The 17,909-nt window shown below is 61.1% G+C and overlaps 1 protein-coding gene across 9 annotated transcripts; it reads right to left on the reverse strand.

The window, feature by feature from the left end:
- Positions 1-253: 253 nt before the first annotated feature.
- UBTF (upstream binding transcription factor) lies at positions 254-17,502 on the reverse strand. 9 transcript variants are annotated; one of them, XM_082706352.1, is made up of 21 exons: positions 15,883-17,502; positions 12,777-12,915; positions 11,166-11,341; positions 10,538-10,621; positions 10,285-10,440; positions 7,798-7,862; positions 7,394-7,514; positions 6,925-7,035; positions 6,447-6,580; positions 6,134-6,275; positions 5,840-5,881; positions 5,579-5,692; positions 5,326-5,481; positions 4,857-5,012; positions 4,643-4,753; positions 4,143-4,231; positions 3,851-4,040; positions 3,026-3,073; positions 2,848-2,919; positions 2,609-2,752; positions 254-2,532 (listed from the first exon to the last, which is right to left on the reverse strand). In XM_082706352.1, the coding sequence occupies exons 2-21, from the start codon at positions 12,832-12,834 to the stop codon at positions 2,407-2,409; spliced, it is 2,295 nt and encodes a 764-aa protein (XP_082562478.1). In that variant the 5' UTR covers positions 12,835-12,915; positions 15,883-17,502; the 3' UTR covers positions 254-2,406. The 9 variants fall into 9 exon arrangements, with proteins under 9 accessions (XP_082562478.1, XP_082562475.1, XP_082562476.1 ...); XM_082706349.1 differs by lacking the exon at positions 15,883-17,502 and adding an exon at positions 15,417-15,761; XM_082706350.1 differs by lacking the exon at positions 15,883-17,502 and adding an exon at positions 14,060-14,192.
- Between the last annotated feature and the right edge of the window lie 407 nt (positions 17,503-17,909).

Consider the following 17,909-nt stretch of genomic DNA (forward strand, 5'->3'; position numbering starts at 1 on the left):
CACAGATGCCTGGGTGGCTCTGTTGGTTAACCATCTGCCTTCGGCTCAGGCCATGAGCCCAGGGTTCTGGGATCCAGGAGCCCCACATCCCACATGGGGCTCCCTGCTCAGCTGGAAGCCTGCTTCTCCATCTCCCTCTGCCTGTGTTCCCTCTCTCGCTGTGTCTGTCAAATAGTCTTTCCCTGTTGAACCTGGTGCATCCCTCCTGCACCCCGCCCTTCATTGATTCCAGTGACCAGACAGCAGTCAAACCTTTGTTTTTCACTTTATTGTACAAAAAGAGGGGAAACAAAACTTCTACAGTTGGCCTTAAGCTTAGGCAGACACCTCTAAGACACTCCCTCCCACCTCCCATGATACAAATTCAAGTTGTGGTTGTTGTTGAAATCTACAAAAACACTCCTTAAATATTAGAAAAAAAGGGGAGAGAGTGGGGCGGGGTCCTCCCACTCCAACCATCTCATCCCAGTGCCAAAATGCACTCAGAGTGACCTCTTACAGCACCAACATCCCCATCCCCACAGCCCTGTTCGTACTGTAAGAATTTTCAATTTTTAAAACCGGGGGGGGGGAGGGCCCCATTCAAAGTTGTTTTTAAATGAAAACACATTCCACTAAAACACAACAGTGTAGGGGCATTCAAACAGGAAAATGGGGTTCTTTGCAGGGGATCTTGGGAAGAAATAGAACCTAGGAACCCCTGTATGAGGGACAAAGGAAGGGGAGCAGGAGTGGGGAGTATTTTCCCCCAATGCCCCCACCCCCAGCACCACGTCCAAGGCAAAGCAGACGGCTTTCCTTTGGGAGTGGGACTCCTTTCTCATCCCACCTCCCCGGTGGAATGCCCACTCTTCCCCCACACCTTGGCTTTCATTCAGAGGGGAAGGTGGAAAAGCACAAAGCCCCAACTAAATAGGTCATTGACATGATTGTAAGGAAAAAAAAAAAAAAAAGCCAAAACTTAATCAAAAATTAAAAATCTCAATCCACAGAGATAAGGTGGCTTGGCTTATTAAGGGTCTAAGGAATCAGGGTACCAGAAATTTTGAGATGGCCAGGAAAAGTTAGAGGGACCACTGCAAAAGCAACCTTTGCAGACCCCTTCCCCAGCTGGGGGTTTGGAGGGGCAGGGAGGGGAGCAGACCTGAGAAATCAAAGGGAATGGGGGGCGGTGGGGGAGCTGGAGGATATAGGGAAAGGCAGGAAGGGTATATGTTAAGAGCTTTCAATATACTTCTTGAAGCCCAGTTTCTGAGCCTAAGGGGGCCAGGCAACCTCTCAAATGAACTGGGAAGGCCTTTTCCCACTAAATAAAAGGCTCTGAGGATCACCTAGTCTGTCCCCCTCCCAATGCCCCGCCCGAGCCCAGTGGCGGCTCAGTCACGTGGCCCTGGCAGAGGGAAGCAGGAGAGTGGCTTCGGTACCCCCCCCCCCCATCGAATCAGAGATTAGGCAAAGCAGAGAATGTGGAGAGAGGGGCTGCCCTAGCCTGTTCCCACCAGGATCAGTGTCTTCCTGGCCCTCACCAACCCACTCACCAGATTCACAGACTGAGGTGGACTCCCCCTTCTCTTACACACATGCATACACACGCACGCGCACACACACGCCTTTGCACACATCCACAGGTGCACCCATGCTATGTACAGGCGACACACACGCGCACACGCTTTTCCATTCGTGTCAAGACCGTTTTTAAAAAAGTCCCAAACCTACCCCCTAAGCCCTCCCTCTCCCAGAAATGACAACAGAGACTGCAGCCGAGATCGGTAGGAAACGTCTCGTTGACAGCTCAGAGCTTAAAAAAAAAAATATATACACATATATAAAAAACACTTCTGCCCCCTCCCCCCATGAGTGGGTATGGGCAGCTCCTTCCTGCAGAGGGCAGGGGAGAGGGCTAGGGGGCGGCGCCTATTTTCTGAGGCTCCTGCCCTCCTCTCCCCGCGTTCCCTGCCTCCAGTTCCAACGCAGGGGTCCAGTCGGCAAGCCCCTCTGGGAAGGGAGGGGTCTTCCCCGAGCTTCTACCCTCCCATGGGTTGGGCTGCAGGTATGGAGGGCCTCACCGGACTCTTTGGGACCCCCCACCCCACTCCCAGGTCCATTGTCCATGACGGAACCGCAAGTGCAGAAGAGGCGTGGGCCGGGCCGGTCCAGTGGTGGCTCAGTCTGATGGTTGCGCTCCCTGGAGGGCCCCCCCACCAGGGCCGATGTCTCTGAGGCTGCAGAGTCCTGGCCTGGGCTCCTCCAGCCCCTCCCCCACCAAATTTAAAAAAAAAAAAAAAAAAAAAAAGGAAAGAAAGAAAAAGAAAAAGAAAGTGGGGGAGGCCACGGGGCAGGGGACAGAACATGGGGGAGAAACAAAGGTGGTCAGTTGGGGAGGGGAGCCCTGGGTGGGACCGGGCCTCAGTTGGAGTCAGAGTCCGAGGAGTCCCCCGAGGAGGAAGAGCTGGAGCTGCTGCCCTCAGACTCATTGTCCTCGTCCTCATCGTCATCCTCGTCGTCGTCCTCGTCCTCGTCATCCTCCTCATTCTGGGGGGCAAGGAATGCGGTGACCACGGGCCAAGCCTGGCAAGCCCCTCTCCCCCACCGCGCCCCGCCGCCTGACCTCATCTCCGTCCTCGCTCTCATCCTCACTGCTCGACTCAGAGGAGTCCCCCCCGTCCTCTGAGGAGTCCCCGTTCTCGTCGTCCTCCTCCTCTTCATCCTCGTCCTCGTCCTCCTCATCCTCTTCATCATCCTCCTCGGACTCCTGGGAGGGGCAGAGGCACGTCAGGGGTCGTCCCTGTCGCACCCCCCTCTGGGTACCAGGGACACCCCCAGCCCTGCCGAGGAGGAGCTCCTTACCGACTTGGACTGCAAGGCAGTCCGGCTGGACTTGGGGTTCGGGCCTCGCAGCTTGGTCATGCTCTTACGTTTCTGCAGGCAAGGACAGCGATGCAGACAAAGGAACAGCCGTGAGTGCCAGACAACGGCCCGCTCCAAACCCTCCCTGTCCCCGGCACGGCCCTGCTCCCAGACTCACATTGGAGATGTACTCTTTATAGGCCGCACGGTCCTGGGGAGACAGACTCTGCGGGAGACAGAGAAGGTCAAGGTTGGAACGCCACCTGCACTGACCGAGTATGTGGCTGAGTACCAGGCAGGGGGCTAAGCCCTCATGTACCATTACCTTGCTCTACCCCTGCTGCTCTCCTCATACACACAGACCCCCCCACCCAGATCCAAGCACACAGCTTCAGTGCTACTGCTGGAGATGCCCCGAGTCCTTCTCAAAGCCACCCCGTCCCAGGACTATCGGTTTTCATGTCCCTCCTGTTGTTTTACCCAAGTGGAGCTTCCAGAGTTAGTCCTTCCTCAGCTCAGAGCAGCCCCCCACAATGACCACCATAACCTCGCATCATCACTCCTGCTCGCGAGAGGGCTCCATAGCCTGGAGCCCCAGAGAAGGGGCTCCAGGGCTCCCCAAATCTCTGGGCACTTAAACCCCACGCTCTCCCAGGGTCCCCGGCTGGATAGTTGGGGGGCAGACACAGGTGACTCTCCCCATGTTACAGCTCTGACTGCTCAATCAAGGTGCAGAAGGGGAGCAGCGCAGAGCCTTGCGGCCAAACTAGAGCCTGGGAGAGGTCCTCTGGCTCCAGCTGGAGGGAGGAAAAGGCAGTATGATTTGGATTATTCTACTTAGTAGCAGTGTGACCTTGGATAAATTACTTAACCTCTCTGAACCTTGGTTTCTTCCCCTGATAGTAGTCGCTGCTCTACAGGACTGCTGGGATGCTGAACGAAATCATAAATGCAGACCAGCCAGACACCGCGGCCTTCTTCCAAGGGTCCCCAGCCCTCTCACCTTGACCCAGAGGTCCAGGTGTACTTTGTACTGCTTCTGCTGCTCCTCTGCCAACTTCTTGTAGTGCTCCTTCTGGCTCTGGGAGATGCGCTGCCAGCGGCTGCCGATCTCCACCATACGTTCTTTCAGCGGCAGGTGGTTCAGCTCCCCGTTGGACAACAGCTCCTGGGAGAACTTCTGGTAACCGTTCCTAGGAGGTACCGCGGTGCAGGGAGGGTTAGGACGCCAAGACGGCCACCTGCTAGCCGTGACCCTCCCCTCGGCCAGCGTGGGTTGCGGCCCTCTGACTCACATGGGAGGCTTCTTCGGTTCTCCTTGGAACTTCATCTTCTTGGAGGAGTTCGCAGCGGCGGGAGGTGCCCGCATCTCACTCAGCTCTCTCTGCGGGGACACCGGGAAGGGTCACGCGCACTCCACCCCACACCCGAAGTATTTCTACCTCCCGCCCCATGCCATCAGTGCCTGGGAAACAGAGGCACGGCTAGGGAGCAACGTCCTCACAGCTCACACCTGGGTCAGGCGCCGCTGCTCGAAAGTGTTTATCACAACCACGCTCGTGTGACCAGTATCACCGCCCCCTCTACTGATGCGTGACTGAGGTTCAGAGAAGGAAGGTGGGAGGTTTGCTTAGGATCACACAACCAAGGCTGGGGCTCCTGGCTCCACGGCCCACCCGCTGAGGCGAGGGTACTCTGACCCCCAAAGCGGAGGGAGGTGGCCCAGGGTCCACTGAGCCTACCATGCCCGCCCTTCCCCCCGCCCTGCGCTGACCAGCTGAGCCCTTCTTCCCACCTCGTATCGCTTTTGGTCTTCGGCTGCCTTCTTAATCCACATCAGTTTCTCCTTCTTCTCCATGTTGTTCCAGGTCATCTCCATGGCTTTCAAGGCCTTCACCCGGTCATTCTGGAGACAAACAGGGGTGTCAGCTATGGGAGGGCTCACCTGGGGCTGGGGGCAGCAGCGGTAGGCAGACAGCGGAACCACCCCCTTTCAGGCTCCCTGCCACCTTGAAGCGGGCCAGGTAGTCCCCGATGACGCTCTGTTGCCAGATCTCCTCGGCTCTCTTGGGCGACTCTGGCAGCTTGCCCCGTTCCTCACGGTCCCCACCCGGCTTCCTCTCAGACTGGGCCTTCAGCGCCGCCTCCCGGGCCTTGTACTTGGCCTGCGGAGGGAGAGCAGGGACGTCAGCCTTCCCGCCGCCCCCAGGGGGCGCGCGTTCCCCGTCCAGCTCTGGAAGGCTCTTGCCCCTGGGCCAGGGCAGGGCCTGCAGCTCCTTGGAGGAGGCGTGGGCTGGTGCAGAGGTCTCCAGCCTGGCCCGCCAACCAGCTCTGGCCCTCCTCAGAGAGCTTCCCGCCTTCCGGCCTGCTGAGCTCCCAGCCCTGGCGTCCTAGCCCAGGTACAACTGGGGCCCACACAGGCCAAGGCTGAGGCAGAGCAGCCAGACCCTGGGGGACAAAAGCAAGCAGGACCCCGACCTTCTTCTTCTCTGACAAGTCGTTCCACATGCGGGCCAGAAGGCGGGTCAGCTCGCTCTCCGAGAGCTCAGGCCGCTCCTCTTGAAGCTGCCGCCGCTTCTCTTCAGAGAAGATGAACATGGCTGACACCGGCCGCTTAGGCTTCTCCGAGCCGCCCTGGAGGTGGACAAAGGAGGTCGGGGGCCGTGGGGGTGATGGCGGGTAGCCCCACTTTCCCCCGCCTACCCCCCAGTCAGTCATGCCCCCTGCGTACCTTGCCTCCTTCCTGCGAGGGCTTCTTGGAGGCTGGGCTGGTGGCCTGCTTCTTGTTGATGCTCAGCATCTTCTCCTCCCCCAGGACCCGCTGCTGTTCCTCCTCAGGCAGGCTCTGGTCCAGAGACAAGGTGTGACGTGGGGCTGTGCACCTGGCTGCCAGCTGGCTCCCGGGGTGGGGGGGGGGTGGGGGGTGGTGGTCCAAAGGGCCTTAACCCCAAGGCCTCTGTCTGACCGATGCCCCGCCTACAGGAACACTCACCTCTAGGAAACGGAGCAGTTCCACCTCGTAATCTTTCTTTTTCTGGGAACACAAGGGGAGTCGGGGTCAGTCTGGAAACGAACCCGCTGATTCTCAAGGCACCATAACCCTCTACAAAACATCCAGGGCCTGGATGGTCCAGAGCCAAACCTCGCCCAGCACCGAGTCTGGAGCGGGGGCCCAAGATCCACCTGCCCGACCACTGATGGACCCCTCGCCGGGGCCAGATTTCAGGCTTCAAAGTCCCAAGGCCAGGCCTAAGCATCTCCAGGAGTCACCCTCCACACGGCTCACCTGGTCACACTTCTTGTGGTAGGCGTCCTTCTCCTTCTGGGACAGCAGCTTCCACTGCTGGCTGCAGAGCACCATGCGTTCTGTGCTGGGCACGTCCTTCATGTTGGCCATCAGCTCGGCGCAATACAGGGAGTAGCTGTTCCTGTCAGAACCGGTGGGAAAGGAGACGCGATCCCCCCTGAGCCTCCTCCCTGAGGGACCAGGGCTTCCTCAACTCCGGAGCCTGGCCGAGGTCTTCTGCTGTCTGGACTCCCTCGATGCCCACTGGCCCACTCATCACCCCCCCAACCCCACCCGAGGGGGTGGCGCTTACGGAGGTGGCTTGGTGGGTCGCCCATCAAACTTGTCCTTGAGCTGGCGTTCGGCCTTGGTGAGGGTGGACTTGGTGATGCCCTCCTCACTGATGTTCAGCTCAGGGTGCTTCTGGATATAGTCACGCATAATCTCCTGCAGAGTGAGGTGGGGGGATGGAGGGCAACGGGGGGGTGGGGTTAGCAGGGGGGGTTGGGGCGGGGAGAGCCGCTGGGGAGGGGAGGCAGGGAGCAAAAGCTGGGGGGTGGCCGTGTGTCTGCTCCGTCACACGAGACATGGCGCCCTGCCCTGCCCTAGCCTGAGATCTCATGGTGGGGAGGGGGGCAGGGAAGGTAGGGGCAGAGGCAAGGGGCCCAGAAGGCCCCTCCCTCAACGGAGGGACAGGGAACGACTGCCTCCCGCAGAGTGCGGAGGCCGCAGAGTCAGAGGGCAGAGGCTCTTGAAGAGCCGGACGGGGAGGAGCGCAGCGGAAGCCTAACCTCGTACTCCTTCCGCTGCTCCAGGGCCTTATGAATCCATTTCAGCCTCTTTTTGTCCGAGAGCTGAGACCACTGCTTCCCCAGGGAGTCCTTCACCTCCTTCGTAGTGGCCTGCAAACCAAAAGCCGTCAGACACACACAGGCAGCCAGGGGAAGGGGAAGGGGAGGGGGGAGGGGGGCACAGAGGCCCCCGCCCCCTCAGGCCACAGGAGGTCACATGAGTGACCCCCACAGGCCAGGAGGGGAAAGTGGAGAGGCGGGGGTCCCGCCTAGGTGCAAGGGGACAGGCTCACGCACGCACGCACACACACACTCGCACGCCAGCTGGCCCAGGCCCTGTCCATGCAGCCCACCCCTGGGGAGGGGCCTCCTCTCCTGCTCCCCTGCACCATGCCCGGCCGACCTGGCGCGGCTCCCCCCTTGCCACCACCGTGCGCCCTCCATCCCTGCCCCCGGGCCAGACACTCACATCTGGCCGCACTTTGAGATACACCTTCTTCTCGTGGGTGTACCACAGCTGCTGGGGGGTTTTGGGCTTCTCAGGGATGTCCGACTTCTTGGCATTCTGGATTAGGTCAGGGTGATCCTCCCTAGCCAGGGCGTGGGGAGCAACAGTCAGTGGGTGCAGGAGACCCTGCCAGGGAGACCCCGGCTAGCTGCCCCACCCACCAAGGCTCCACGGCCTATCCATTGGGGCCTAGTAGGACAGTGGCTACCTGCTTATCCCTGCCCTTGAATATGACCCCGCTAGGGTCAACATGTGACCCGTCCATCTTCCACGCCTCAGAGAGCAAGCTCAAGGCTCTGGTCGGGGTTACCCTATCCTGCCACACCCAGTGCCCTGTGGCCCTCCTCTGGGCTCCACTGCCTTACCTGAACCGGGCCAGGTTTCGCTCGAACTCCTGTTTCTCTCTCTGGAAGTCCTGAATATACTTCATCTGGGGGAGGAGGGGACAGGGTCATCCACGACCCAAAGCCTGAGCTATAAAAGCCACTGAGCGCTCCTTGCTAGCTATTTTGCCTCCCAGTGGTGACGTGGACAGACACAGGGTGGCGTGAGCTGGCAGGGGATGGTGGCCTGCCTTCCAGTGGGTTGGGGAGACTCAACCGTAGCCCAGACTGTCAGCTTAGAACCAGACAGTGGGAGCTACAGGGGTCTCCCAGGACACATCCTATGTCCTGGTCTCTCCTGCTAAGAGAGGGAGAGTCCCAGAAGCAGGACCAGGCCTCACCCAGTCACGCTGAGCAGGGACAGGGCTGGGACTCCCCCTGACCCTACCTCCCCCTCCCCCAACACCGCAAACTCCCCACAATGAGTCAGGAGGAGGTGTGGGCCTTGCCCCTACTCTTCCCTCCTCCCGTGTCTGTGGCAGCCGGTACTGGTCTGTTGCCTCCAAGGCGGCCCAAGAGGCCAGGGGCAGGCGAGTCCTGCTTCCAAGGCCTGAGGGGAGACAGGTGTTGAAGGCACCCAGAGCGAACCCTTACAACATTAATGATATTCTAACAAATCGGTCCCTTGCATTTGGATTTCCTTCCAGATCCACTGAGTAGTATCTTGTAGTACCTCAGGTGCCCCGGCTACTAACCTTCACATGCCTTCCCCATTCTGAACCCCCTCCCATCACCTTCTCCCTGGCTCCTGGCTGGCAGACTCCTCCAGCCCTCCCCCTTCCCCATTGGCTCTCCTCTGCCTTCTCCTCCACCGCTTTCTGTAAGGCTGGCCTCCTTTCCCGCCATCAAGCAACTACCTCCCTGTCTTGTTCCTGCCTCTCCATTCCTCACTCTTCTTTCCTTTCCTTACCTACCTCCTGTCCTGGCTACCAATGTCCAGGTCTCCTTTCTCCCTGAATCACAAGAATCAGCCTTGGAAGAGTCCAGGGGCTCACAGCAACTGAGCCCCAACCCCCGCCTCTCCCAGAAGAGGCACCAGGCACAGGGATAGCCTCACTTTCCTCTGTGGCTCCTGCCGAACACAGGGAGCAGAGCCCAGCGCACTCTGCCCCAGTCTCAGCCCTCCTCACAGAGAACAGTGGCTCTTGGAACAAGAAGTCATTCACACACAGGGCTGGGCTTACCCTCCGCACCTGAGACAAAGACCAGGTCCAGAGAAAAGGAACTTACCTTAGGTCACGCACAGAACAACTCAGGGGTAGTCAGATCATCAGGCCCAAGCCTTGGGTCCCCCAGGCCAGTACCCTGTCCACTCTACCACACAGTGTCTTAGCCCTCCCCGGTCCTGCGACCCTGGGCCTCTGCCTCCCACACCCTGAGTGTCTGGGTGTCATGTACACAGTCTGCTCCACGACCTCCCCATCAGAGGGGCCAAGGAGAACTCTGCCACTTCCTAACCCCGCTGGGCCTGGGCAGCAGCAGTAGACAGCTGGTTGCACCCCGCCAAGCTGGCTTTTTGGGTACAGAATTAAGGGGGGAGGTGAGCGTACAAGCACAGGGTACAAACAAGGAAGGTGGGAGGCTACACGCTGGCTATATGTATCCTGATCTCTTCTTCCCAAAGATGTGCCTGCCTCTCCCTCCCCCTGCCCCTCCCCGACACCTCTCCCTGGCTTGCCTTGCGGCCCAGCACCCTTGCTGTTCATCCCCCCCACCCCACCCCGGCCCCATCTCGCTCAGGGCTCAGCAGCAGGCCCCTCCATGGCCTGGCTGCCAGCCGCGGGGAGGGTCCACTTGACTTCCAAAGTGTGGGACGGGGTCCAACCCTGCCAGGGAAACCGGGGCAACCTCTGCTTAAGGTCAACGATCTCCAACAGCCTGGGACAGTGGGAGGCCACAAGGGATGCTAGTGCATCCTTGGGCAAACACGCGCATAGAGGAAGAAAGCCCACTTCACATGTGTGTGGGGCAGTGAGAAGTGCGCCTGATTCCTGCTCTGCTATCACTGGCTGCGGGACCGGGGACACGAGTCCCTCCGGAGCCTCAGCTCCGTGCCTACACAATTGGCAGAACCCCCTCTCCAGAGGTCCCCGAATGGGGATACTAACTGCATGCATCAGATGAGACCAAGGTTGGGTGGCGAGGGTGGGGGTGGTGTCGTCAGAGGGTGAACTGCTGGGCCAGCCGGACCGTGAGAATGTGAGCCCAGAAGCTGTGCTGTATGAGAACACTGTGGACAGTCTAGGGTGGGGAAGGGTGGTCTGAGTGCCTGCTACAGTCCCAGTTACTATGCCAGTGCCTGTGCAGAGGAGGTCAAGTGTGGCTGCCTGAGGCCCTACGCTCTGCTCTGTGACCCACCCCACCCAATGTTGAGGCCCTCTGTCTAAGCCTCCCCGTCATGGCTGACCCACAATGCACCAGCTATTCCCTGCCTCTTCCCTCCTCCCTGCCTCGCCCCCCTCCCCCCACCTTCTTCTTCTCTGGCAGCTCCTTGTATTTCTTGGACAGAATCTTGGTCAGGTCCAGGTTGCTCATCTCGGGGTGGAGCTTCGCATACTTGGCCCGCTTCTCCATGAAGAAGCGGAAATAAGGGGTCAGGGGCTTCTTTGGGAAGTCCGGGTGTTTCTGGAAGGAGGGTCAAGGACATGGTGAAGGTCAGACAGGATCCCTTCTCTGGCCCATTCCTCTCCTGCAGGTCACGCTCTGCCTCCTGGAAACTCACCTTGAGTTTTTTGCCTTTGTAAGGATTTTTTACGTGTTCCTGAGCATCAAGGATCAATTCTGTCAACGTTCGGAACTTCCTCACCTGGAGGAAGAAGGGCGGTGAGTGCAAGGGGAAGTTCAGAAAGGGAAACACCACCCTAGAGTGTACCCCCCCTTTGCCAGTGGGTCTCCTCTAATTTCCACTAGACTGAATTTATCGAAGGGGGAGGGGCAGAGGGCAAAAGCCATAGCTCAGCCCCTGACACCCAGACGCTGGTCCATGCCTCCGGCAGAAGACCAGGCAGTCCGTACACACCAAAGGACAGCAACAAGGTGACCACCTGACCTCGATGTGTTGTCCATGCCAGCACCTCATTCATTCCCCAGAACAGCTCAGGCGACAGAAGCTCCAAGACGGTAAGTATTCAAGGCCACACAGCTAGAAAGTGGCAGAACTGAGAACTCTAGGCCAGTGCTGTCAACCGTGCCACCTCCCAAATGCACAAGGGCGACCACATGAGCACCTCGCCTGGTCTCTTTCCTTCCTGTTTATAAACTTCTGTTTCCTCTCCCCCACCAGGAAGGTTGAGGCAGGGGTTCACACAGATGTGTCAGGAAAGCGGTGGGGGGGGGGCGGTGTCAGTTACCTCATTAGAAATCTCCACCCATTTGAGCTTGCACATGTCTCCAGAAAAGTCTTTAAAGGCTACTTTTTCCCAGTCCATATGTGACTCGGTGGTTTTGAACTTGGAGCTATCATTGGATGGAAGGTTGTTCTTCATGCATTCCAGCAAAGTCAGCATGTCTTCCTGAGACCAGCGGTCTGGGGAGGGGTGAGAAAGGCAATCACGCCCAGCTCATGCTTTCCCCTCAACTGTTCCCCAGTTCTTAAGTGCTCAACCCTTCTTTCCCAGAGCATCCCAAATCCCTGTTTACCTCCGATCTGAAGGTAAAGACAAGACATGACCTACTCATAAAGGAAAACTGTGACCATAGGGATTAAAATGGGAAGTCCAGTCCAGACAGTATCATACCTAGAAAGCCAGACCTAAATTCAAGTCTGGCTTCTTTCAAAACTATGATCATACGCCAGGTTGCCACATGCTACCGTTTATTGTAGAAGAGAGAAAAGAATGAAGTTACAGCGATTTGGGGCTTGGTGGGCAAACAGCTAACTTACTGGGAGAAGGGAGAGAAGCAGGGAGGCACAACACATCTAAATGTGATGCCAAGTTTAAGTTCTAGGGGGATCCCACAGATGTGCAAGGACTGAGGATGGAGTGTGGGCACTGAAGAGAACCCATGCAGACATTCTTCTCCAGCACAGCTGGATGCTAACATTAGAGACATGAATAATTTGGGGCAAGTAAGGAAAATGGGATGGAAATGGAAAAACCATACAGGGCTGGCAGGTGGGCAAGGCTCTCAGGGCCCTGGTTCCAGGGAGAAGAGAACCCCCAGAATTCCGGGCTGTCTTCTGGGTCCAACTCCCCATGGAGGCAAAAAAAAAAAAAAAAAAAAAAAAAAGAAAAAAGAAAAAAAAGGCGGGGGTGGGGGGGTGGGGGGGGTCCTGAACCAGCTATTTTCAGCCATTGAAAACACACCTCTAGTAGGCCTCTCTGGAAGGTAAACTGGGAGAATAGATAGCCAAGGGCTAGGAGTCAAAAGGGCTCTTCATTTGCATTCGCATCTGGTAACCTGGGTCAGGGTTTCCACTGGGTGGGTCACATGGGACAATAATCCTCTCTCCTCTCAGTGTCCCACAGTCAGGGCCAGTTGATCAGCTTCATCCTACCCCCTGCCCCCATGCACAGGGAGTCCCCACTGGAGGGGTAGGGTCTAGTTATGGACATCCTATGGCTGGGAGCCTCAGACCACCAAAATATCCTCTCCCTCCACCTGCCTCACCAAAAACCTTGTCCTCTGAATAACAATAAAACACCTGGAAAGCCTTTCTCCCCCTTCCCCCACATTCCTCTCATCCTTCCTCCCATTCCAGGACACAGGGTGAGAAAAGGGCACACTTTGGCCTGCACAGGCCTTCTTCTCCCTCTCTAAGCAGAAGAACGGAGTGTGAAAAATACAGTTTATAGCCTCGATGCCAAATAATTGGGGTTTGGCCAAACTTGACTCCTGAAACTGAATATACCTCCCTCATCTCAATTCAGAGAATGCAGACTGTCTAACCCCTTTCCAAGGGGAGTGGGCCCTGCAGACAACCATGTGGGAGAAGAGGACGTAAGTTAAAGAGCTCCTACCTTGGCCTTTGGGGGCGGCCATTTCCAGGTCTGTGGGGCAGTCAGCTTCTCCGTTCATTCTTTAGCCGTCAAGCCACCTCCTCCAGCCACCTCGTTGGGTCGTGCTGGCCGGGCAACCCGCGGTCAAAACCACCTCACCCTTTAGGAGAGACACCAGTCCCCACTCAGGCGGGGATGCGAGGTGAGAGACTTTCTATCCCTCCCTCCCCCAAAGGGGAGGGGGGCACAAGTCCACACTCTCGCGGAGACCCTGCCAAGACCCTAGCAGACCTAATGGGTCGGTGGGTGTGGGAGTGCGCCCCCCACCCCGCGCGCCCCTGCAGTCTGGCTCCACCGCGTGCGCCCTCCCCTGCCCACGCGAGAGACTGCTCCCAGCTCCCGCGTGCAGCTAGCGCCCGCCCTCCGCCCTCCTTCCCCCACCCCGGCCAAAAAAAAAAAAAAAAAAAAAAATCTCCTCCTCCTCTATGCGCCCGCCCCGGGGAGGCCCCAGGCTGGAGGGCGGGGGAGGAGGAAGGGCGGGTAAAGGGCGCGCGCGGCCGAGGAAGCGGGCACGCGCCGCAGTCTCCTCCTCCCGCCTCCCCCCGGCCGGTTCCCCCCGCCTCCGCAACCCGGCGGGGACCCGGACGCAGCGCAGCCGCCGCCGGGCCCGGAGCGCAGCGGCCGCACCGCCCCCGGGGACCGGATCCGGATTCCCGTCGCCCCCCCTTGCCGGGCTCCCGACGCCGTCCCCGCCCGCCCAGGCAGGCGAGCAGCCGGAGAGAAGCGGCCCAGCCTGCCCCCCGCCCCCGAGCCACCCACCCCGGCCAGAGGCGCCGCCACCGCCCAGCCACCCCGACGCGCACGGAGGAGCCCGGCGCAGAGGCGCGACCACGGCGGGAACCGCCGCCTCCTCCCCCGAGCTTGCGGCCCAGCCCCGCCGGCGCCCCCGCCCCGGCCTCCGGGGAGCGGAGCCAAGGAGAGGGCGGGAGGACGGCGGCCGGGAGGCGGGGGCGCAGCGCTCACCGGCCCCGCCGCCCCCTCCGGCGGCCGGCGAGAACTGCGCCTGCCGGCTCGGAGAAGCGCGGGCTCCTCTGCCCGCGGCCAGGGCTCGGCTCGGGCCTCGCTTCCTGCCCTCCCCTCCCCCGGTTCTCGGCGTCCTCTCCAGTGCCCTGATACTCTTTCGTCCAGCCCCCTGCCTGGAGGGCGCCCCGGGTGCCCCCCGGTGTCTACAGCACCCGCGGTTCGCTCCCCGCCGCCCGGCCCCGGCCCCGACCCCGGCGCGCGTCCTCAGCCGCCTCGGTTACCCGGCGCAGCGCGGCCTCCGGGCTTCCCGCTCCGGCGGCTCCCTCCCCGGCTCTGAGCGGCGGCGCCCTCCCCCGCTCGGCCGGGCACAGCCGCAGCTCCCTCCCGCGGCGGCAGCGGCTCCTCCTCCGGGCGCGGCGGCGGCGGCGGCGCTGGGGCGGCGGCTGCTGCTGTGGCGGCGGCGGCTGTGGCTGCTGCTGCCTGCTGCTCCTCGCGGCGAAAAGCACAAAGCACAGCGCCCTCCGCCTGCAGGCAGCCCGCCCGCCGCCCGCCCGCCGCCCGCCCGCCGGCCCCGGCCTCAGCTCGCACACCCCCCGCCGCCGCCGCAGCCTCCGCCGCCGGAGCGGGGAGGAGGAGGGAGAAGGGAGGAGGAGGAGCGGGAGGGGGGGCGGGAGAAGCGGGGCAGCGAGCGCGTCCTTCCCCGTAGAGCGCACACCGACCCCCGGGGAGCGAGCGCCAGCCCGCCCGCCTCGCCGGCTCCGCTCCCTCCCACAGCCTGCCCGGGCGGGCTCCGCGGGGGGCAGCTGGGAGGAGGGGCGGGAGCTGGGGGGACCCGGGCGGCCGAGGCGGAGGGAAGGAAGGAGGGGAGGGGGGTGGTGGTGGTAGTGGTGGTGTTGGTGGCGGCGGCGGCGGCTGCTGCTGCTGCTGCTGCTGCCGCCGCCGCCGGGGAAGGGGGGGGCCGGGGCAGGGAGACACGCAGCCGCCCGGATGGCGGCGGGGCTCGGAGCCCAGGCGGGCGGGCGCCGAGAGCGACCTCGCCAGACCCGCGAGGGAACTAGCAAGCTCGGCCCGCGCTGGAGGGAGGGCGCGAGGCGCGGCCGCAGAGAGAGTGCCCGGAGGGTCCCCCGGCGGCCGGGGAGGCTGAGGGGTGCCGCAGCAATGCTTCGGAGCTCTCCCCCAAGTCCTCCCAGCTCAGATTCGGACTTCCACGGCAGTCCTCACTCGCTCCCCTCTCCCGCCTCCTGGAGCGGGCGCTCCGCGCCCACCCTCTTCCCCGGAGCGTGGCCACCGGCTTGGGGCGCACGCACGCCCATCGCGGCGCCAAGCTTCGGCGCCTACCTCGCGGTCCCCTGCTACCGAACAGCACACACACGAAACTTTAAAAAAAAAAAAATTGTTTTTTACCCATACAAAATGCCCTCCCTACAAATTTAGGGAAAAAAAAAATCAATCCCCTTTGCTCCTTACACCCCGGAAACAGCAAGGGGGCGATGGGCTTCGGCAGAGGAGCCGCGCTGGGAGCCGGTTCAATCCAGCCCGGCATGGCTCCCCAGGCCTGCCCGGGCGCATGGAGATCGGCGGCGCCGCCACTCGCGCAACCCCTCTCCCCCGAAATCCGCGGAACCCGGGCTCACTTACCGAGCGTGTGAATGGGAGCGCAGGCCAGGAGCACCTAGGGGTGCGGCGGGCCGAAGAGCGGAGCCGTAGCTCCGCCGCAGCCGACGCCGGGGCCGCGAGTCGCCAGACAAAGCCCGAGATGGCGAAGCGGAGCGACGGCTAATGGCGAGCCCCACGCGCCGCGCTCCGCCCGCCCCGCTCCGCCCGCCCGCCCGCCTCGGCGCAGCGCAGCGCCGCTCCGAGCGCTCGCCCGTCAGAGCCGCCTCGGCGCCGCCGCCTCCCGGGCCACCCCGGCCTCGCCTGGCCCCTCCGCCTCCTCCGGGCCACTCAGCCTCACCCCCTTCCCTCCCACCAGCGATGGGGGCTGCACGAAAATAAAAAAAGAAAAAGAAAAAAATGCTTTTCTTTCTTTTTTGGGGGGGGGTGTGGGGGGGCAGGGCGGGCGTGTTGAGACTTTTGGGGTTTTTTGCCCCCAGCTCGCACTCACCTGCGGAGCCGCCGGGAGGGCTGGGGGTGGGGGCGCGCGGGGCTGGAGCCGGCGAGCGCGGGTTGAAAGCTAGCCAAGCTCTGCAGCGCCCGACCCGGGCGTATACGCCGCCGCCAGTCCCCGCAGAGAAATCGTCCTCCTACCCCCGCCTCCATCGCTCTGCGTTTCTCTTCCAATCAGCCGGTCGCTTGGCGGCTCCTCCATTCTCCGGCCAAGCCCGCTGCCTAGAGCGAGCTCCACTCCTCCATCTGCTAGCCCGGCTCCTTGCTCCCCTGCCGGGGCCGGCGAAGCGACGTGGGGCCGGAGGGGGATTTGCGAGGGAACCTGCCTGCTTCCCGCTCCCATTGCTCCCTCCCCGCTGCCTCCTGCCTCCTGCTTCTCTCCTGCGTCTTTCCAACTCTCCCCTGTCGCCACTGGTGTGTGTCTGAGTGTGTGCGCGGGTTTTTTTTTTTTTTTTTTTTTTTTTTATTGCTCTTTGCTTTTGCAACCCTGAAGCCAAAGCGAGGGGGTGGGGGGATAAAGGGGGGGTGTTACAAAAAAAAAAAAAAAAAAGGCAAGAAAGAAGCTCTTAGATTTGCAACACATTGAAAAACCCGGGGAGCACCCCGCCTCGCCGGATCTCGGCTCCCCGCGAGGGCCTTCCGGGTTTTAGAGCGAGCCTCTCGTCGTTCTCAAAGCCCCTCACCTCCGCCGGGTTTAGGATCCGAGGTGTCCGAGCAAAAAGTTCTCCCCCTGGGCCGCAGCAAGGGGTGTCAGGGTGGGAATTAGGGAGATTTCTCTAGGAGCAGCAGCCTTCCCCACCCCCCACCCCCACCCTGGTTTCGGTAGTTCGGCCGGGGCTGGGTTGGAGAGTCTGATGCCGGTGGGTCTGCGCGAAGGGGCTTCTGGGGCGAAGTGGAGCCGGGAGACCGCGCTTCGCGCATCTCCCCCTCGGTCTCTGCCTCCTGTCCCCAGCCAGCTCCCCCTTTAATTTTTCCCCCCCTCTCCTTTAATCTAATTTCTTCCAACTCCACCTTTGTTGTTACCGGCGTCACGCCCGGACCAGCCAATCCCCGCCATGCAATCAGCTTGTCAAAAAGGCTTGGCCAGCCCTGGGAAAGCAGGCCGCGGGCGCTGCTCCCCCCACCCCCGCTTCTCCCCCCTGTGGCGGCGGGGAGCCGCGAGGGGAGCCTGGCACCCGGTCTCGCCGCCCAAGCCGCCGCGGGGCAGCCTTCGCGTAGGCCTCCGGCGCTCCACCGTCCTGCGGGCCGGGGATCGAAAAGGCCTGCGCGGGGACCACCATCCACTCCTCCACTGCCATCGGCCGTGGTCGTCCGCCTCTGCCTCCGCTCCTCGGAGGAAGGGCTGTCAGGAACGCAGGGAGCCAGGAGACTGAAGAGCGGCGGCTTCCCACAGGCTCGCCCGCAGTCTGGGCCGTCGATCCTCCGGTAGCCCCACTGCTCCAGGCTCCGGGGGCTCCCCGGCGGCCAGTCTCCCACGCCGACGCTGCTGACTGCCCACGTCGCGGCCAGCTGGGTCACCAGCCCCTCTGGACTCTCCCCTGGCACGCAGCCTTTTCCATCCTCACTCAGCGGCCTCCCTGCCGCTGTAATTCCTCCTGTCTCCTGGGAGGAATGAGATTCCTTTCCCAGGGCTTCCACAGCCCACATCTGCCACGTTTTACAAACAGAGAGGAAACCCCTGTTAAGATCTGGTGTGACCGGATTTTTGAGTGGGCAGGGCGCCTAGGAGAGGTCGATTTACCTTGTTGCTAATGAACCTGGAGCTAATGGCCCCTCATCTGTGGGACCTGTGCAATGCCCCATCCTTAATTTTATTTCATCCTTTGGTATGATTTTTGTTAAAGACCCCCGTTCACTGTACAAGTTAAGTCTCCACAAATCCAGGTCTGCCCTTGGAACACAGCCAGGGCGTTTTGTGTAGGCTCAATTCCTTCTCAGACTGTACTTGGAGAAGGCAGGAACTGCCTTTCTTGTTTTGACTGGTAAAGAGTAAAAGGTTTGGAGTCGGAAGTCACAGCTCCCACC

This window comes from Mustela nivalis, assembly GCF_964662115.1.
Source record: "Mustela nivalis genome assembly, chromosome: 17".
Lineage (NCBI taxonomy): Eukaryota > Metazoa > Chordata > Mammalia > Carnivora > Mustelidae > Mustela > Mustela nivalis.